The sequence below is a fragment of the Podospora pseudoanserina genome, chromosome 5 (assembly GCF_035222485.1).
Source record: "Podospora pseudoanserina strain CBS 124.78 chromosome 5, whole genome shotgun sequence".
In the NCBI taxonomy this organism is placed as follows: domain Eukaryota; kingdom Fungi; phylum Ascomycota; class Sordariomycetes; order Sordariales; family Podosporaceae; genus Podospora; species Podospora pseudoanserina.
Genome location: NC_085924.1, coordinates 322,718 through 342,569, shown reverse-complemented (window position 1 = coordinate 342,569; position 19,852 = coordinate 322,718). Strand labels below are relative to the sequence as shown.

The 19,852-nt window shown below is 53.6% G+C and overlaps 6 protein-coding genes and 1 non-coding gene across 7 annotated transcripts; 4 read left to right on the top strand and 3 right to left on the bottom strand.

The window, feature by feature from the left end:
* Nucleotides 1-90: 90 nt before the first annotated feature.
* QC764_502030 (uncharacterized protein) lies at nucleotides 91-1,155 on the top strand (the record flags this gene model as incomplete). The annotated part of the gene is made up of 1 exon (XM_062947464.1): nucleotides 91-1,155. One exon carries the CDS (start codon nucleotides 91-93, stop codon nucleotides 1,153-1,155), a length of 1,065 nt encoding a protein of 354 aa, XP_062798479.1.
* A 60-nt stretch (nucleotides 1,156-1,215) lies between these two features.
* On the bottom strand, nucleotides 1,216-2,385 carry QC764_502040 (uncharacterized protein; the record flags this gene model as incomplete). The annotated part of the gene is made up of 1 exon (XM_062947465.1): nucleotides 1,216-2,385. One exon carries the CDS (start codon nucleotides 2,383-2,385, stop codon nucleotides 1,216-1,218), a length of 1,170 nt encoding a protein of 389 aa, XP_062798478.1.
* Nucleotides 2,386-3,754: 1,369 nt separating this feature from the next.
* QC764_502050 (uncharacterized protein) lies at nucleotides 3,755-5,450 on the top strand (the record flags this gene model as incomplete). Its single annotated transcript, XM_062947466.1, has 4 exons — nucleotides 3,755-4,071; nucleotides 4,129-4,605; nucleotides 4,658-4,766; nucleotides 4,824-5,450. 4 exons carry the CDS (start codon nucleotides 3,755-3,757, stop codon nucleotides 5,226-5,228), a joined length of 1,308 nt encoding a protein of 435 aa, XP_062798477.1. The 3' UTR covers nucleotides 5,229-5,450.
* Nucleotides 5,451-7,095: 1,645 nt separating this feature from the next.
* QC764_0073490 lies at nucleotides 7,096-7,180 on the bottom strand. Its single transcript has one exon. It is a non-coding gene; the product is annotated as a tRNA-Ala (tRNA).
* Nucleotides 7,181-8,717, top strand: QC764_502060 (uncharacterized protein). The gene is made up of 3 exons (XM_062947467.1): nucleotides 7,181-7,303; nucleotides 7,369-7,936; nucleotides 7,996-8,717. The coding sequence occupies exons 2-3, from the start codon at nucleotides 7,778-7,780 to the stop codon at nucleotides 8,605-8,607; spliced, it is 771 nt and encodes a 256-aa protein (XP_062798476.1). The 5' UTR covers nucleotides 7,181-7,303; nucleotides 7,369-7,777; the 3' UTR covers nucleotides 8,608-8,717.
* A 31-nt stretch (nucleotides 8,718-8,748) lies between these two features.
* Nucleotides 8,749-13,165, bottom strand: VPS41 (Vacuolar protein sorting-associated protein 41; the record flags this gene model as incomplete). The annotated part of the gene is made up of 4 exons (XM_062947468.1): nucleotides 12,453-13,165; nucleotides 11,408-12,396; nucleotides 9,648-11,352; nucleotides 8,749-9,573 (listed from the first exon to the last, which is right to left on the bottom strand). The coding sequence occupies exons 1-4, from the start codon at nucleotides 12,858-12,860 to the stop codon at nucleotides 8,749-8,751; spliced, it is 3,927 nt and encodes a 1,308-aa protein (XP_062798475.1). The 5' UTR covers nucleotides 12,861-13,165.
* On the top strand, nucleotides 12,271-19,073 carry APC1 (Anaphase-promoting complex subunit 1; the record flags this gene model as incomplete). The annotated part of the gene is made up of 2 exons (XM_062947469.1): nucleotides 12,271-16,682; nucleotides 16,731-19,073. The coding sequence occupies exons 1-2, from the start codon at nucleotides 13,362-13,364 to the stop codon at nucleotides 19,071-19,073; spliced, it is 5,664 nt and encodes a 1,887-aa protein (XP_062798474.1). The 5' UTR covers nucleotides 12,271-13,361.
* Nucleotides 19,074-19,852: the final 779 nt, after the last annotated feature.

The window sequence follows — 19,852 nt, the reverse complement described above, 5'->3', positions numbered from 1 at the left end:
ATTTTTGGGTCCGGTGCCATTGACCCCTCACAACGCGCGCCTTGCTCATCATGAACGCGACCACAAGACAAGCCTTACCTACACAGCAGGATGGGCGGCGTACCGACACGACCGGCCACAAGGATCATGATCGTGGGAGACTCGATTTCCCACGGCCGTGAAGGCGACTGGACTTGGCGGTATCGAATATGGGAATGGTTTCGACAAAACAACACTCCCGTTGTGTTTGTGGGGCCGCACAAGGGCACCATCCCACCTCCTCCAGAGGATGATCGAACTCGCGATGGGGGATACGCTCCAGATGTGGACCGAGATTTCCTCCAGGATTGCTATCATTATTCTTGGTGGGGAAAAGCAGCATGCGTCGTCAAGGACGGAATTGGCGAACAGGTTGCCACACACAAGCCGGACCTGTGCCTTGTAGAGTTGGGCTTCAACGACATTGGGTGGGGCATAAGCGATCCAGGGGGAACCCTCAAGAGCATGGAGGCCTTGATAACAGAAGCGCGCACTCACAACCAGGCCCTCAAATTTGCCATCGCAAACGTACCGCAGCGTACTATTGTTCCGGGACTGGGTGATCTACCCGTGAGAGTCGAGACGTATAACGAACTGCTCGCTCAAGCAATCCCAAGCTGGAATCAACCGTCGTCACCCGTTGTTTTGGTTCATCTTTGCGAGAACTACCTTTGCAGAGAAGGATCCTACGATGGGCTTCACCCTGGCGCTCTTGGCGAATTTGAGATTGCCCAAGCCTTCTCGCGCACGCTGCTCTCTCCCGAATTTGCCTTGACAGACAGGTCAACAAAAGAGCTCGAGATCCCTCAACCGGTGCCGCGTCGTGTCTTGTCTACGCCAGTCAACCTTGCAGCAGCGGCGTCATCGCCAAATCGCGAGGGCTGGGTCAGGCTCACAGTCACATGGGACCTCGTCTACGGTGCCTACTCTTACGACATTCGAATAAAGACTGGACATGACGACGCTTTGTGGGACTGGCATCCGGTGCAGGACACACGATATCAGCTCTGGTGCTCACCAATGTACCTCCCTACACCAGAGTGGAAGGCTCAAGTACGAGCCACCGCCGGCGAGCATGTCACATCAAACAACAGCCAATTGGTGAACGTTATTGTCGGGCAGGAGGGTGATCTCTAGATGAGCATGGGTATTGTTTTATTTGCTTCATTATCATAATTTAATCGTACAGGTCAAGGCTTAGTGCTTCTGATAAACGGCACCAGTCCGCTCAATCTCATACGCGACGTCCTTGCCACGTCCCTCGGCCTCGAGCTTCCGTACCAGCGGAAGCACCTCCTTGCCAAACTGCTCAACCTCTTGATCGTAATGAAGGAAGGCAGTCAAGAGCAAGTTGACACCCAAAGCCTTGAGCAACACAATTCTCTCGGCCACCTGTTCCTTGGTACCGACCAACTTGGTCTTGAACCCATCATTATACTGCACCAGATCATTAAACGTGCTCGTCGCCCACATGCCCTGCTTCTCCTTGGTGCTCTGGCCAGCATTCTTCACTTCCTGCGCAAACGCCTCAATCGCCCCCTGGTCGGCCTTGCCCTGAATCTCCTGCAGCACTCTAATCGCCTCCTCCTCGGTATCCCTCACAATCACAAACCCATTCACCGCAAACTTGACGTGCTCCTCCCTGCCAACCTTGGCAGCCCTCGCCTTGACATCCTGAATCTGCGCCCTGAACCCCTCGAGATCATTCCCGTTCATAAAATACCAATCTGCCACCTCAGCCCCATTGACCCTCGCATCCTCACTATTCCCCCCCTGAAAGATAGGCGGGTGCGGCTTCTGCACCGGCTTAGGCGCCAGCTTGTAATTCTTGAACCGGTAAAAGTCTCCCGAAAAGGTGAAACCCTCATCCTCGGGCGCGGTCCAGATACCACGCAGACACCTCATGAACTCATTCGAGCGTCTGTATCTCTCGGCGTGATCCAGCCACCACTCCCCAATGGCGTGGAACTCGCCCTTAAACCAGCCCGAGACGATGTTGACGGCGATTCTGCCGTCGGTGTAATTGTCGATGCTGGCGAGCTGCTTGGCAACGACGGCTGGTGTCCATGGGCCGGGGAGGATGGCGGCGATGACTTTGAGCTTTTCGGTGCCGTGGAGGAGGGCCTGGGAGAAGGAGACGGACTCGTGCTGTTCCGAGGCGCCATAGAGGGCCGTGAAGCGAATTTGGGTGAGGGCGTACTCGAAGCCGTGCTGTTCGGCGGTGCGGGCGTAGGTCAGGTTGGATTTGAGGGAGGAAGAGGTGTTTTGGGGGATTTTGGAGACGACGAGGCCGCCCGAGACGTTGGGGACCCAGTAGGCGAAGAGAAGACGGTCGGGGTCGGTGTTGAGTTCGTGTGGTTGAGCCATTGTTGCTTTGTGGTGGTGGTGGTTGTTGTTGTTGTTGTTGTTGTGTGTGTGTTGGCAGAGAGACGGAAAGGGGCTAACTCAGGGGGGTTGAAAACAAAGACGTCCAAGATGAGTAGCGTTGGCTCAAGCAAGCTGCAAGATAAGATCTCTTCACGTCTCGACTATCTCGCGTTCAAGAAACAAGACCGGGTCGATCACGCAATTCAGCAACTGGTTTGGGCAATCCTCTAAACATCCTGCTCGCTCTTATACACTTGGGGCCCCCGCAAAAAGTTGGGCAGTTCTCTTGACTGAGATGTGAGCGCATCCCGTCATCGCGCAAGGCAATGATGCCATGCGCCAACAGCATAGAGTTGGGGAGGATCTCGCTTGATCGGCCTGGTCTTGGCGTGGGGAATGCGGACCCCCAGCACGCAATCGACTAGCAAGGCGGAGCTGGGAGACTGGATCTTAGCTTCAGTCTTCCAATGACCATCACTGTAATGAAGAAAAAGAACTGTTTGAAAGCGTCGCGGACGTTCGGAAATTCGGAGTGTGCTCGTTTGCTGCTTGTGCTTGAGCAGAGGGGGGTGCTGCGCACGGGGGGTTCATGGCCAGGACGGAGGTGGAGCCGGCGAAGATAATTGGACAGCAGGTGTAAGTCGAGAGAAAACTCAAAGCTCCATCGCAGTGGTAGCTTCCAAAGCGGCTCCTTCCTGCATCCCTCAGCTGCGGGTAGCTCTGTTATCATTCTTGGGACCTGTGGCGTCATCTTGAAGGGCGTTCACGACTGGCTGGAATCCTAGATCGGCGGCAGCAGGAGGTTGAAGCACGCCAAACATGTCAGATCGTTAACCCATCGAATCAATCTAATCCATCTAAGACACCAAGATCTCAATGAGCATGATACTACGCAGCCTGCTGGGATTAAGGGTCTTGGTTGCTCTTCTTAGTCGCCATTTGCTGCCCATGGCTTGTGGTGTGCTCTGAAACACGCAGGCCTTCAATCCCAATAGCGCCGGGTAGAGCCGTTTTGTTTGATTTCGGGGCGGGAAGAGTCTCACCTGCTTCTTACAAGCGTATCCTTACCAGAAAAGCGACTCACGGAATTTTGGAGGCTTTATTCGCAATACCAATCGGGAGTTTTCGTGACGAGATGGGAAGCACGATCGATGCGGTCGTCATGGCAGCAGCAGAGGGATACCCGAAGGGCATGATGGCGTTGATGTGGAAGGTTATGAGCCTTAGTATAAGAACAGGGCATACTACTCACATTCTCAACATGTAACTCTTTAGTCTACCGTCAACAGGCCCTTTCTGCCATTCCCACCATTATTTTCAACCTTTTGATACCCCTACACCGTGTCCCTCACAAAAAAAGCACACCACAATGGCCACTCCAGTGGTTCCTGTCATCAGCCAGGCTCCTTCCGCCACTGACCCAGCAGTCTACGCCGAGTACGAGTCGAAATGGGCGACCTATCCCACTGATGCTCAAGGCTGGCTTGAGCGTGCTCGTGAAGTTGCGGCTGTTTTGTCTGTTGATGCTGCTGCTCGCGAGAAAGCCAACAAGTCCCCCAAAGCCGAGGTTGCTCTTCTCAAGCACTCTGGGCTTTTGAAGGTTCTCGGCCCAAAAAAGTACGGTGGTGGTGAGCAACCATGGAGTGTCGGCTATGAGGTCATCAGAGAAGTTGCCAAAGGCGACGGGTATGTTTCCTCTTCACTTCCCCATGGCAAGCGTTTGAAGCCTAACACATGATGTAGCTCCATTGGCATGTTGCTTGGATACCACCTCTTGTGGTCACGAACAGCCCACGTGGTCGGCAATGATGAGCAGGCCGAACGGTTCCAGAAGCTCATCATTGAAAACAACTACTACGTCGGCGGCGCTGTCAACCCAAGAGACAATGACCTCAAGATCACATACGATGACTCCAACATCACCTACAACGGCTTCAAGAACTTCACCACTGGCGCCGCTGTCTCTGATCTGATTGTCCTCGAGGGTGCCATTCATGACAGACCTGAAGAGCACATTTTTGCCATCGTTCCTACTGCCCAAGCTGGCATTCAGTTCCACTACAACTGGGACAATGTTGGCTTGAGGTTGACGGAGTCTGGTAGCGCCAAGATTGAAGGCATCTCCGCCCCATGGACTGATGCTCTTGGTTGGGATGTGGCGACCAAGAAGCCTGACCCGGCTGTGCTGGGTATTCCTTTTCCCGCTCTCTTGCTTCCTACGTAGGTTTACCTTTACAACCATTTGTCTTGTTCTGATACTAACACAATGCAGTATTCAACTCGTGTTCAGCAATTTCTACCTTGGCATCGCCCTCGGCGCCTTGGACTTTGCCAAGAAGTACACCACAACCAACACAAGAGCGTGGCCATACGGCGGCGACGTGAGTACCATCCTTTCCCACAATAGATGGAAAACAACGCCTAACCTGCCAAAACAGAACAAGGAGAAGGCCACCGATGAATTCTACATCCTCTCCACCTACGGCAACTTCTTCGCCCACCTCCGTGCTGCCGAGGCCCTCGCCAACCAGGCTGGGGCCGAAGCTGACCGCATCTATGGCACCTACCAGAACAACCGAGCCGCCTTCCCCATCGAGGAGCGTGGTGAATGGGCCGAGTTGGTTGCCTCCGTCAAGGTTGTCACCACCGATGTTGGTCTTCGGGTGACAGCGGGAGTGTTTGAAGTGACTGGCTCCAGGGCAACTGCCAGCAAGGTTGGGCTGGACAGATTCTGGAGAGATATCAGAACCCACACTCTGCACGATCCGGTGGCTTACAAGAACCGAGAGCTGGGAAGATATGTCTTGCTCGGGGAGCACCCTGAGCCTACTTGGTACACGTAAATGGGATGGATATTGACACGATGGAGTAGCGGCTTAGTTTATACCCTGTAACACATGACAACCTATGCCTCTGACACCTCCCCCAACCCCCAGTTCTCTGATTTGTGTGCTCATTGTTTCTGCGAAGTCATTTTCCGGTATAGACTAGCCCTACATAGAGTGTCAGGTGATTAAGGGAGACAAGATACCAGGTGCGTTGTAATTGACCTCAGCTAGCTAGGTACCCACCTTGGTAAGGTAGCAAAGACCAAAGCACCGCCCTCTGACCATGGAAGTCTCATAAAGCCGAAGCCGTAGCAATTACTATGGGCGTTGGCAATGGCCCAATTGCCGAAACTGTTGATGTTGGGGTGGTGACTGTTACCCCCATCGTGAAAGTGTCCAGCGTGTCGTCCATAGTTGTCCACCCTACACCCCCGAGCCAGTTCATTTGGATTGTCAAGTTTGAAGTCTGAATGTGTGAGGAGGCACTCGGTGGTGTTGGCATGATTATTGCCAGTTCGATGGTAGGAATTCCAGTTGCTGGGAGTGTCTCTGGTGCAATTATGGTGTGACATGGAGAAGTAAGGATAAGCTCGGAAGCTGAGACTGATGACAGAATTGTCATCACGACATATACCAGATCTAGCTTCGTGGGAGACATGATTCTAGAGTAATAGGTTCTAGCAGTGGTGATTCTCCGAGGTCTTCGAAAGGAGACTGTTGTCTTTGGACATTTCTGGTGAGGTCTTTTGAATCTGAAATGAGGCCAGTTTATAGATTTCTTGTGTTTTTGGCCATATACCTAAGCAACTGCTCCAATGGTTGATGATTGTCTCATCGGAGGCAAGTGATGTGGCCTTGGAATCGGCCAGGTTTTAAGTAGTACCGGACCTGACCTCGGAGACGGCCATCATGCATCTCGTTTTTAAGTTTCACTCTCCACCATCTTGCTCTTGAAGATCCGATAGGTTCCGAGCACTCCGAAAGTGGGCGCCAACTGTTCACGGCCTCGGGATATTTTTAGACTCTCACCTTTTTGCCCAGGACAAAAGTCTGTTAGTTCGATTGGATACTGGTGACATTCGAATAGGTATGCAAGATTGCTTGGTTCGGGTCGATATCTAGGGTACTTGAATAGTGCTAACCGATGGCAAAGGCGCAGGTTACAACATATTGGGAGCAGTATGAGCAAGAGCTCCACGAGCTCAACCAGCTGCAGACCTGCTGCCAGGCGATCTTTTCAGTCACCAAATAACCCCGTTTCGTAGCATAACCCATCATTAAACGCATAGGCAGAACAGCTTGCGCACAGGACAGACCGAGAACTCTTCCATTCACCGCTCACACATCCAAGTTCGTCTTCCTGCTCCGTGTTATCGTGTGGCAAACTAATAATTCTCAGTCTATCTAGAAATGTCAATGCGAGCGCAACCGGCAGTCCGCAAATGGGCTTTTTTATAGTCACAGGTAGGTAGGGACACTTTAAATTTCGATTGGTTTTAACTCGTATTTAGATCTTGAGTGCAGATTCGCTGGAGCTCGTCGGCCGGAAGCTTCTTGAAACCGCTGGATTTCTGTGGCCATGCGATTCTACCGCAGTTGGATTGAGATATTTCTTCGAAAAGATGGTTAAAGAGCGAAGAGCATAGCTACGGGCCACTGAGCGCCCCTAGCCTTCAGCCACTTGTGTGCTTTCAGTTGGGATATTCCTGAAGGTGTAGAACGGTACAAGCGCCTTCTGGCGACTCTATCGATAGGTGCCATGTTTGTGTACTTTAGCCTCATTATTCATAATTTCATGCTTCAGGAGGTTAAACAACCAAGGGAGTCTTGGTACTTTGAATTGTGTTAGGGTGAATGTCCAAGGTGCAAGGCCATCCAATCAGGGCGTGTGGCTCAGTTGGTAGAGCGTTCGCTTAGCATACCCACCTGTATGCGAAAGGTCCTGGGTTCGATTCCCAGCTCGTCCACAGCTTCTCCTGCATTTTCTTTTTCACCTTGAATCTTTGTTTCATTTTACAAGTTTAGTTTTTTTTTAACTGTCACTACTTTGTTCCGATAGAGCTCGGCGAAGAGGCAGTAAAGTGAAAAAGGTAAACAAGCCATCGCATTCAAGTGTACAGATCATTGTTTATTTTCCCCCCTTGCACAAGCACAGACAGTTTTTGGGTCATTTATAAGCTCCACTTAGCTCCTCCAAGCCATGGATTTGTCAGAATATCCCACTTGGACCGCAACCATGACGAATCTTCTCGAACAGCGCGGAGAGCGAAGGGGGACAACGGTGAAACAGCTTGTGGGACAAATGGCTCTGATGTGCTGTTAGCCGTCGTCCCATCCGTCCTTTTTGCAAGCTGTACACTAACAAGAGTGGAGATTGGAGAAAGATAGGATGGCTTGGTGTCACAGATTACGACAGTCGTGGTAGCTTGATGGAGGGGTTGAGCACTTGAGCCGCGGGTTCATTTGACTTCGATTGAGCTACCGCTGTATACAGCCGTTGCCAAGTGGCGTCCGGGCTCAGTGTCATATATATATATGGCCCATCTCATTCCCTTTTCAGTCTCATGTTTATAGTCCTTGGAACCAAGTCACGCAATTCATTCAACATCTCGCAACATCATCTCTGCTCTCTCTTCGTACTCTTTGATATCTCACACACAACCGTAGCCATGGCACCCATCGGCAAGATCTACTCCTACCCCGGCAACTACCGCGTCCACATTGTACGTCCCCCTTTCCCCCATGTTGTCCCCTCCCCTTATGATACTAAACCCCCTCCCAGGCCCAAGTCGCCGCCGACCTCAACAATGTCGAGTTGGAGTTCCCTTCTTTCCAAATGGGCGTCACAAACAAAGACCCCTCCTTCCTCTCCAAATTCCCCCTCGGCAAAGTCCCCGCCTTCTCCTCCGCAGACGACACCTTCCACCTAACCGAAGGTCTCGCCATCGCGCGCTACATCGCCTCCTCCGGCCCCGCCTCTTCCCAGCTCCTCGGTGCTGACCCCAAGACCTCCGCCTTGATCGAGCAATGGGCTCTCTTTGGCGAGTCTGAGCTCTCCGGCGCTACCATCCCCCCTCTCTTGATGGTCTTGGCCAAAATGATCCCTTATGACGAGGCAAGGTATAACCAGTGCGCTGGCAACCTTGAGAGAGCCGTCAAGAGGCTTGAGGAGGCGGTCAAGGATGGGCGAAAGTTCCTTGTTGGTGACCAGTTGACTTTGGCTGATTTGGCTGTTTTGGGGCCCATGACTCTCGCGAGCAAGTTCTTGTTTGACGGGGAGATGAGAAAGCAGGCGCCTTCTGTGGAGGGGTACCTCAAGGGTTTGTTGGAGGTGCCCGAGGTGAAGAAGCACTTTGGGGAGGTGACTTTTGTTGAGAAGAGGGTTCAGGGTTGAATTTCTGGATAATGAGATATGAATTGACAAAAAAAAGTAATTGATTAGATGAGCCACAACACCTTGCACACGGAAAATTGTCCATGAAACCAACTCATCGTTATGTAGCCAGGCCAACGTATATATACTTCATCTTTGAAATCACGTCTCCTCCGCCTCCTTGCAAACAGGACACCCGCCCGCAATCTTGTCCCTCAACAACATCGCATGCGTCACCTTGGCCCCTATCCGATGCGACACACTCTCCCCAACCGCACTCACCAAGCTCTGATCCACCCTCTCCTCCGGGTGCATCTTCTCCAGCAAATGCGACAAATGATACACATGTCCACAGGCAAACCCAACCAACGTCTCCATCTCCCACTCCGTAAACGCCTCACAACACCCCGCACAATGCCCCGGCGCCCACTTCTTCCCCGGCGGCTTAGGCACCTCATTATCAACCCCATCATCAACAACCTCATGCTTCTCCCCAACAATAGTAGGCACATCCTTCGCCTTGACATCAACATGATCGCCCCCCTTAACCACAACCTCAAACTTCACCCCCTTCCTCTGCCCACTCCTCAGCAAATTCTGCGCCGCCGCCACCTCACTCCTCAACACCTTTGCCACGCCCGAGCTGATACTGTGTTGGATATCATGCTCCTTCATGATATGCTTCAGCCCCTCCCTCAAACCATCAATCTCCAGCCCCTCTGGAATCCGTCTGACAAGAGTGATGGGATTAATCGCCGTCCCGACCTCCTCAAGCAACCCTCTAATGAACCGGGGCTTGTCCATACTATACTCGAGCAAATCCTCCCAAAGATCAGGATCGTCTTGTTCCTTGGCAAAAGCAATCGCGCGGCTGACATCGCCCAGCCGTTCAATAATGAGCGTCAGGGCGCGCTTCATCTGCCCAGTCTTGGAGTACAGGTAGACCAGCTCGGGGATGTAATCGTATCGATCGCATTCTTTGACGGCCTAAGAAAAAGACTGTTAGCATGCTCCTCACACACACACACACACGCAAAAGAGGACAGATGGAGTAACCTCACCTCCTCAAACGCATACGCAGTCGAAGTCTTGAGAAAGCTCATCAACAGTCCCTGGTCATACTTTGCAAACAAATGGACCGCCAAATCAGCAAAATTGTCCACCAGAGACTGACTGTCGGTCACAAGCCTCGCCCTCGACTCCCCGCTATGTTCGTGAATCCCCTGCCCCCGCCATAAACCCCGAAGATAAAAGAACGTGTACAGATCCAATTTCTTCTCCTGGAGCTGCTCCACCACAACATCCGGCTTGACCAGTCCATGCTGTGCCTCGTCCACCAGCAGGGTAATCGCCTCATGAGTCGCCTGTTCCAGCTCATCATTCGACATCTTGGCCTGACCTTGAGGAACACGAAGAGTGAGAAAGCTAGGGATGTCATCCGCCACGGCATCAGCCAAATGCCCATCCTTGATCAACCTCATCGCGTTATCCGCATCCTGCAGCTTGATGTAGCATTTGAGAGCCTCCCTATTCCTGCCGTTGGCTTCATGAAGCTTGGCAAGACTCTCCATTACGATGCGCCAGTCGCGACCAACCTCGCCATCCTCCACGCTGTCTTCCCTCACTTCTCGGTAGTTGAGCTGGTTCTCCAAGGCTGTCGTGATGGTGGTAATCTCGAACAAGTCAGGAGACCATCTCTCCAAAAGCTCGCGGAACTGGGGTTTGCTCGTCTCGAGGTAATGCCCAAGCACAACCTCGTAGATGGTTCCCGGGATTGGGGGCCGTGTCCGCTCGGTAGGGATGTGATTGACAATTTCGTCAAACTTGTTCGCCCCAGCAAATGTCCACACCCACTTCTCCCAGCGGTCTGGAGTTCCCAAAACCTTTCCACAGGTCTGTCCAGCTCGTACCCAGTCGCCAGCCTCAACCAGCTCTTGCAGCCACAGTTCGCCGATCCGCCTCTTTTCCTTTTCTGCCGCCGAGTACATCGATTGCATTCCCTCGGCAAGGGAAGCGGTCTCATCGTAAAAATCGTCGGTTGTCTGTGTATGGTCCGGCGATAATGGGCTCGTGTCAACAGCCGTCGACATGATCTCAGGGTGCTCGTTGACAAGCTCCCATGCTTGCTGGTACTGCTGTCGCTCCAACAACCACGACAGATGATCCCCCAAATCTCTCCTCGTCGCGAGGATGCAGTCATACGGACTATGTATAAAGATCTTGACTCCGGGCTTGGTGAGATTTGGATGCACAGATCCACCCTTTGATCGCAAGAGAGCCGACGCGGCAGCAATCTTGACAGGCGATGTGCCCTCGTTGCTGTCCTTGCTTCTGATACTGGCACCTGAGCTGAAGAGAGAGATAGGGTTGAGAGCCGCGTTGAGCATCTCAGTGCCCAGCCCAGCCAACGTCTCCAGGGCGCCCCTACTAGAGGCAGCAGCAGCCACTGTTTGAGCTGGCAAGACACCAAGGTGGTAGTCATTGGACGAAAGCCTTTCGAACCGGCTGAGCGTCAGGCCATCTTTGTCGACCTCTGCCTGAGAAGTGAGATCGATCAGCCGCAGTTCGGGAGGCTGGCTGTTTTGCTTGCGACGAATTCCGCCTGATGGCTCGCTACCACTGGATAATGTGTGCTTGTGGCCGCGAGCCGCGGTACCGTCGTCTTGGTCGTTGGCGTCGTCGTCGTCCGGCAAACAATAGGCGAGAACTAATATCAAGTTTTGGGTATATAACGAAATGCCAGAAATAATGCAATCCATACGAAGTCTGAGGGGTCAGCAAACACAATTGAAAAAAGGGCAACGGGCGGAGGATAACTTACAACTTTACAATCTCTGCCCGGCCAGCGGACTTCTCCCCGGCATGCTTTCCAACGCCGACGCCCCCGGGGTGAACATGTATGATCCAGATGGTCCCACCCCAACCAACCAAGAGACGCTCTATCGTCTTGCTGTGCTTGACCTGTTGTTGTTTCAGTCTTTCCGCAGCTGGCGAAAGGAGGACTTCATGAGATTCCTTCTCAGGCTCATCAGGCTCGACGGCTTGCTCGTCGATCCACTCAGCCCTTCCCTTCCACACGCTGGCCATAGTCTCCCACTCTGCCGTCTGAGGCCGATCAATGTGGCCGATGCGCTTCCAGGCATCGTCTGCATCGGCGCTCTCCAGATGAAGCTTTGTACGCATGATCTTGATGCCATGTTCGTTCAGCCAGACGACGTATTTTCCCGACAAAGACCACTTGATGGTGTTGATAGTTCCCTCGCCAGAGTGCAAAACGGTATCTTTTCCTGTGCTGGCGCCGACCATGCCACCAAGCCAACCTGCCGCCTGCGCAGCTGCCCCCGTTGTTGTGGCAGTACTTCGACCGAGCGGCGCACCCGTCGTCAGAATTAGCTGACCCGACAACCCGCCAGAAAGATATGTCTTGTCGTGCTTGTAGTCTGGAGACAGAGCGACGGCTTGGATAGGGCGAGCAAAGTTGCGCAGCGACACATCCTTGACATCGACCAGAGATTGTACACAGACATTTCCGTCCATCGACGAGGTAGCAATGTAAATATTGTTAGACGGGGTATTCGGCACTGTGTTTTGGAGTTGGGTGGCCCTTCTCGGTGGTGGTGTTGGGACAACATGGCCTTCGCCGATAGATGAACCCGGTCTTCGAGGGCTACTTGGAGTAGCTTTCGGGGTGGCATCGGGTCTGAGCGTCGACAGTGGTGGAGGGTATGGGGAGATGGAAACGGCTGTAACAGAGGCTGAGTGGGCATGATAGACTCGTAATGGTTGGAAAACAGGGAGTTGAATAACATGCTGGTTTAGGCGGTCAGTCACACCATTTCGTGCCAATGCAGGTTAGGGATACCGACGATGTTTCCATTATGTGTTCCTATGATCTGTTTGTCTCCAGCAACTAGAAAGGTGCTTGTCGCATCTCCATTGCGGTAAAGGGGCCCGAGGTGTTGGGTCAATCGCGCGTACTTGAGCTTCGGCTCCTCATCTTCATCCTCGCTTTCTTCCTCGCCCTCTTCTGCCTCTTCCTCGCCCTCTTCCTCCCTTTCACCATCCTCATCACTAGACTGCTCTAATGTGTCATCGGGTTCATCGTCAGAGGTTGCGCCAGCGCCTGTGTTAACCCTGAGCTCCTTCATTGGGCCTGTTGTTGTTGCGTCGCTGGCTGGTGGGTGCTTGAGCGCCACACCAGCGCTGCTGGACTCGGTCGGGCTCTTGTCATGGTGGGGATCGTTGTCGCCGGGCTGTGGCGAGCTTCCTGTCATGTTGATTCAGGCGACGGCAGCAACTTCATGGCGGGTTTGGAGCAGGGCGCAGAGCGAGGGTCGTATGGCTATGGGGTTCAGGTTGCCTGTGGGGAGCCGAGTGTTTGTTGAGTTGCTTCGGGAAGCTTTAGGCGCGGCCAAAAGCTACGTCAGAGCTTAAACGGCGGTCCCTGCAGTGGTTGGGGTAAGCTTTGACCAATAGACAGCTGCCCCTCAAAGTGGGGATATTCAATGGGCAGCCTTGCGACCCCCAGACGCGGGTTCCAGGCTCTCAGACGCGCTTTCTGGGATACAGTGCTCTTGACCTACTGACTGCCCTGCGATGGGCATTGCGGCCCTCTGAAGACAAGACGAAGAAAGAAGATCATTTCCAGGCTGTTCTTTCCAGCGAATGGACTGAAGGAGATGGATCGCCAGCAATTACCTTCAACCATTACCCGGCACTCGACCTTTTGTATAATTTGAGGAGGGAAACAGGACAGCACCAAACACAACAAAACTATGGCCTCGATTGCTTCACTCGGGGTGCATCAACCCACCGGCTTGCGACATGCCATTCAAGAAGGGATACTCGACCCTGACCCGCCTCCATCTACCTACACGTGGGACATCAGCCTTAGCAAGGACGGTGATAACGAATATGAGGATGAACTGCTCACGACGAAGAACTGTGTGCTCTGGTCCCGCGGCGGGGTCTTTCGAAAGAGCTTCAAATTCGACCTCGAAAACGAACCTATCGCCCAAGCCCTCCTAGCCAACTTCCCTGCCTCGGCCGAACACCAGTCTAGAGATAACGACAAGCAAAAGAAGAAGGCTCTCGAAAAGCCCAACCTCTCGAAAGCTCTCGTCGTCTTCCTCAAGACCCAGGCGCACATCTACTTCCTCTCCGGTGCCAGCCATGTCGTCCACATGCCCTTCGAAGTCGAGTCTGCCTGCGCAGCACCATGTGGTGTCATCATTCAACGCAAGCCACGGGCGAACAATACAGCTCCGGTTTCGTTGCGTCTCCCGAAAGTACCGCCCAACTCCTTCGTGTCGTTCCAGCCGCCGCCATCGTCGTCCAATACCCAACGAGGGCCCGAGTTCTCGACCGAGGGGTTGGGCAACCCGAAAGTACTGCCCCTCCGACTCAGCTCGACACTGGAAAATATGTGGCAACCTCCTATGGTAACAAGTGAAAGTCACTGGCCTCGGCTTGTTTGCCTGACGGATCCGTTGTTGGAAATCGGACTGGTGGTGACACAGCAAGATCGGACGAAGCCTCCAAGGGGTCGGAGGGGTTCGACCGGGCCCCTGTTTCTCAGTCCTGCCGAAGAAATGCTTCACATAGAGTCTGTCAAGCTCCCGAATCTACCGGCATCGGAAGCTGGGGGCTTGCATATTGCCGTTACCGTTAACCGCGAAGCCGGCATGTACACAGTTTGGCGACTGACCTATCTAGAGAATGAGGACCCATTTCTGAGCAAAAAGAAGAAGAGGAGAACATCATCTTCGCGGCGACGTAGTTCTATGGCTCCAGGCCTGCCAAGCGGAGCTGCCACCCCGATTCACCCGTCCATGAGAGAGAGCTTTGGTGCACCACTTCCAGGCAAAAGAACCAGGAAGAGCGTTAGGATCGAGGAAAGCGAAAAGGCCTTGGACAATGCTCTCAACTCTTTGGATCCGGACAAGCGCAACGATGCTACTCGGAGGCAGTCACGCCGAGTAAGCTCTCTGTTGGCTCGTGCTGATCTGTCTGCATCTCAAGATCGAGCAACCTTCACCGAACAGTCAAGCAGGAGGCTAGACTCCCAGGGGAGCCAGCGTGCTCGCATGAGTAGTGGATATGCCGGTTCAGTATTCAGTGGCAGCTTCAGCGGCAATCGAGACTTGAACAGCCTCCATGAAGCGCCGGTGGATAACCTGCTGGACGAGCTTCGTGCTGGTGGTGATTTTGAGGGGTTTCATAGTATGGGTCTGGAGGATCACGACTTTGATGGACTGACACGGGAGATGATGCTTACCAAGATCCACAGCTTCAGCATGGACAACGCCAACCTGCGATACTCTCTATCGGACAAGCCTGCCAGGACACACTCCAAGGTCTTTATACTTGCTAGCCCTCCTACTGCCACGGATGAGCAAGGGCGCGCCATGCTTCTTGTTGGTATCCAGGACCCTGTCGACAGGAGACTCCAGCTTCTGACCCTCCATGTCGATATTCGTGACGAGAAGATCACAACAAAAAGTGCCATGAAAAGTTTCTCAAACCCAAGCAGCCTCACTATTGTTCCCGGAGAGCCCCGGAGGGTTCAAAGCGTGGTCGATTCATGCAAACTATCCGACGGGCATGAGACCATCATGATCTTGTCTGAAGACACCTCCGGCGGAAGAGAGCTCAGCCTGCAGTCCCCTTGGGGCAAAGTAACGACTGTAACATTACCATTGTTATTTTCTGACAACCTGCACAGCCTCGATTACGCAGGCAGCCACAAGGTCAACAAAGAGGTTCGAGGCAGGCGGTCGATGGGCATTGGCATGACCTGCACTCAGATAGATTCCGTCTGTCACTCAAACTCGCGTGGTGTGGTTGACCTTCGAGACAAGGACGGCAGGTTTCATCGAGTGAGAATCCAGTTGCAGCCTTCATCGCCTCAAATACGTCGCGTCCTGGATACTTGCCGGAGTGTCCTACCTACTCCTTATGCCGACAAGCTACTGGCAGGGTGGTGGCACATCATGCAGTGGCTTCAGAGCGGGCGTGTTCGGGGTCTAAGCCGCCCCATAGTGGACAAGGAATGGACAGCACTCGTTATACTGCTCTTTTCCAGCTTCCTCGCCTTGCGGCACAACAGTGAGACTTCCCTCAGGAGCTATGGGGAGGGCGCAGCACAGCCCCCATGCCCAAAGAGCTGGGACACGATGCGCGTCTACGAAAACCCCAGCTCATCAGCGTGCCCGCCTTGGACTCGCACCAAAGCATGGCGGTGGCTTCTTGATACTCCAGTCTTTGAACCGGCCCCCGTGACTGCCGAATCAGGCCCTCGTCCACCAAGCTTCCTTGCTATTCACATCGAACTAGCGCAGAGATGGATGGCGTCTTCTGGCGGCGTACTGGCTTTTGGCTTTGATGGATACCTTCCCACGGCTCTCGGCAGAGGTAGCCCTGGACGCAGTAATGCAGCATGGAGTATGATGATGGCGCTCCATCTTTTCCTCGAGGAACAGAAACTGAACATTCTGTCTCCCGAGGATACGATACACGGCCAGGTCGATTTGAGGACAGCGCTCTGCCAGGTCTCTAGGTGGCTCGGCTGGCAGAGGCACGAAGCCATTTATGCGCTGGGCATAGACGTGGAACTGGAATCAGTACATGATCTGGTTCCTACTCTCGCGGCCGAGGTAGTTGAACCGCCGACCTGCTTTTGCGTGCTGAGCTGGATTCAGGACCATCTTGCATACGGTAAGGGGGGCAAGTTCCCGACATTGCCTCTCGTCTACTCCACTGGCTGCCCAGATGCAGTTTCTGGAAAGTCAAGATCGCAGCTCTGGTCATCCTTAACACCTCGATCGCTCATGTTTGCCAAGTTCTTTGGTCTTCTTGGCACCACAACGAACCGGTACGAAGTGGTTGTGGCCATGTATGAGGCTCGTTTCACATCACAAATTCTCGAAACATTGCCGGAGGCAGTTCTCACGCCTTTACAGGACATTATATTCATGTGTCAACCAAACCCACCGCCTTCGTGGTCCAAGGAGCTACTCTCTCTAGTGAGTCGGACTGACATCAGCACTGTCTTGCGGCCATCAAAGACATGGCGACCACTTGGGGCTGAGATCAATGTGAGTGTTCGGTTCATAGTTGTGCTATTATCTGCTAACATGCCCCAGGCCCCATCACACGCTGCGAAATGGGATGTGCGAATGCTGTGTCAGCACCTCGACGACTTCCACGACCGCGCAGAGGAGACAGAGGCCACAGAACGCCAGGCCGTGGTGCGCTCCTTGTTTAGAGAAGACAGACGGCTCAATGAGGCTCAGAATCTCTTATCAACATCCAAGCACCGCGTCGTCCGCCTCAACCCCAAGCCGGGCACAACGGAGCCAGAGTATCTCGAGCAACAAAAGCAGCTTGTCGCTACTGTGGCGACGAGTACCCTTGCCATACCAGCAGGCAGGGGCCTCTTGTACTTTGCTCTTCGCTTTCCACTTCTTACTCAAAAATATCAGATCAACGGATTTCAGCTCACATGCGTCGTCCAGCCGATTAACAACTCGGTCGGCGTGGACAAGGCCATGTTTACTGAGGAAAAGATTAACTGGGCCTTCTTCCACCAGGGCGTCTCGGGTGGACTTGCCATCTCACCTCATGCAAAAGGCATTGACACATCGTGGATTCTGTACAACAAGCCGGGGTCAGATTTGAACAATCGACATGCCGGATTTCTGCTCGCCCTCGGCCTGAACGGTCATCTCAAGTCGGTCGCCAAGTGGGTTGCGTTCAAGTACCTCACACCCAAGCATACTATGACATCCATTGGCCTACTTCTCGGCCTGGCAGCCTCGTATCTGGGGACCATGGACTCGCTGATCACGCGCCTTCTGTCGGTGCACGTCACTCGTATGCTGCCGAGAGGGGCTGCCGAGCTCAACTTGTCGCAACACACCCAAACCACTGGCATCATGGGCATTGGGCTTCTTTACTGCAACAGCCAACACCGCCGCATGAGCGAGATCATGATGTCGGAAATCGAGTATCTCGAGGATGGAGAGGAGGAGAACCCACTTCGCGACGAAGGCTATCGTCTGGCTGCCGGCTTTGCTTTGGGCTTCATCAACCTCGGCAAAGGAGGCGACCTGAAGGGGCTGAGAGATATGCGCTTGACGGAAAAGCTCCTGACAATCGCCACGTCCACCAAGCGCGTGGAGCTGGCTCATGTCTTGGACCGTGCCGCTGCTGGCGCTGTGATGGCTATTGCCCTCATTTTCATGAAGTCTGAGGATCATATTGTTGCACGCAAGATTGATGTTCCTGACACAACGTTGCAGTTTGACTATGTCCGGCCTGATGTTTTGCTTTTGAGGACGGTGGCGAAGAATGTTATTCTTTGGAAGGAGATCAAACCTACCTTTGACTGGATCAAGAGCAGTTTGCCTTCTATTTATCATTCACGGGCACGTCTGAGCAGCACTCGGAAGCTTCAAAGCAGGGACATGTCTTTTTTCTCCATCTTGGCTGGCATTTGCTTTTCGCTGGGCCTTCGGTTCGCCGGCTCGGCGAATATCCAAGTTCGGGATCTGCTTGTTCACTACCTCGACGAGTTTGTACGGATCGTTAGAAGCCCGGTGACGAACTTTGACGCGGAGCTAGCTCGCAGCAACGCGAGGATGTGTATGGATCTGGTGGCGCTGTCTTGCGCCACGGTGATGGCCGGGACGGGGGACATCACTGTGCTCCGTCGTTTGAGAGGTCTGCACGGTCGAGACGACAAGAGCACCACGTACGGAAGCCACATGGCTGCTCACCTGGCGATTGGCGCTCTGTTTTTGGGGTGCGGAACCGCCACGTTTGGGACGAGTAACCTTGCCACTGCTGCTCTCCTGGTCGCTTTTTACCCGCTGTTTCCTGCCAACGTCCAAGACAATCGGGCGCATCTGCAGGCGTTTCGTCACTTTTGGGTTCTGGCTACGGAACCCCGGTGTTTGGTTGCGAAGGATTTGGCTACCGGTCAGCCGATGAACACGCCGATTAATATCCATTTGAAACCGGGGTCTGCGACGGCTGTGGCGGCGGCGTCGCAGACGGGGAGTGATGCGACAGATCCGGAGGTTGTTATCCTCCGGCGGCAGACTCCTTGCTTGCTTCCGCCGCTAGATGATGTCTTACGTGTTGCCACGGACGCTGGTGGACTGGGTTGTTGGGATTTGACGATTGATTTTCAAAATCAGCCCAGTCTGGCGGATGAGTTCAGGAACAACCAGAGTGTTTATTTGCGGAGGAGACCGGCGCATGAGGGGACTTTCCCGGCTACGTTGCGCGCGCTGGGGAGTAGCGAGGTTGTTGACAAGGGGTTGGGTGGGAGGGATCCGATGGAGTGGGTTTTCGAGTTGCAGGCGCTGCGGGATTTGACGCACGCGGAGAGGGGGTTGGTGCTTGATCGGTTGGGGAGTAGTGGTGGGGGGTGGGCGAGGGGGAGGGGGCGAGCACGGCTGTGGATGCCAAGCTGGTGTTGAGGGCTGGGTTGGATACGGAGGGGTGGTCGAGGGATAGGTTGTTGGGGTTGAGGTTGTTGTTTGAGTGGGCCGAGAGGAGAGGGGTTTTTGCTGGGAGGGTGGTGGACAAGACAGAGGCTGGGGATGGGAAGGGGAGGAAGAAGGGGAAGACGCCTGCCAAAAACGGGAAAAAGAAGGTTTCTATGTCTGTTGGGGTCGAGGGACAGGGTGGGGGGAAGAGTGAGGGAGTGGTTGGGGGGAGGGAGAGGGAGTTGGATGCAGTGGAGAGGGAGTTGGATGCGGTGGAGAGGGGGGAGGTTTGGTGGATGAGGGATAGTGTAATTGGGGAGTTGAAGGGGAGGGCGTGGCTAGCGGGGAGGGATACGTGAGAGTATGGTCTGGAACAAGAGCAATATTCATGTTATGATATGGACAAAGTATGTGTTCGGGCTTCAAAAAGAATACAGCAACTCTACACTTGTTATTGATGGAAGATGGTGAATTGTGTGAACACTAGAATACCCAGGTAGGCACGCCTCTGTAGGATGTACCTCTCGGCCGGACACTTGACTCATTCTTCCTGGGTCTTGAATCCCGCCCGTACCCAAAGTGTGTGTTGTCGTCATCGTACCGCCGAGGTACTTCAAGGGTACGGCACCTTCTTCCGTTGAGGGTAGGGCAAAATAAATGGAACGACACTGGTTCCAACCTCATCAAGGTACATGGTGTGTTGGTCGTCCTTGTAGATTGTGAATACGAGGCCATCTGAATGTCGCTGCAAATTGCTAGATAGGCGTGTT

Coding starts and splice junctions, on each gene's coding strand:
- QC764_502060 (XM_062947467.1), top strand. CDS start 7,778: ATGTTTATAGTCCTTGGAACCAAGTCACGCAATTCATTCAACATCTCG. Junction 7,937..7,995: donor GCAACTACCGCGTCCACATT/GTACGTCCCCCT, acceptor ACCCCCTCCCAG/GCCCAAGTCGCCGCCGACCT.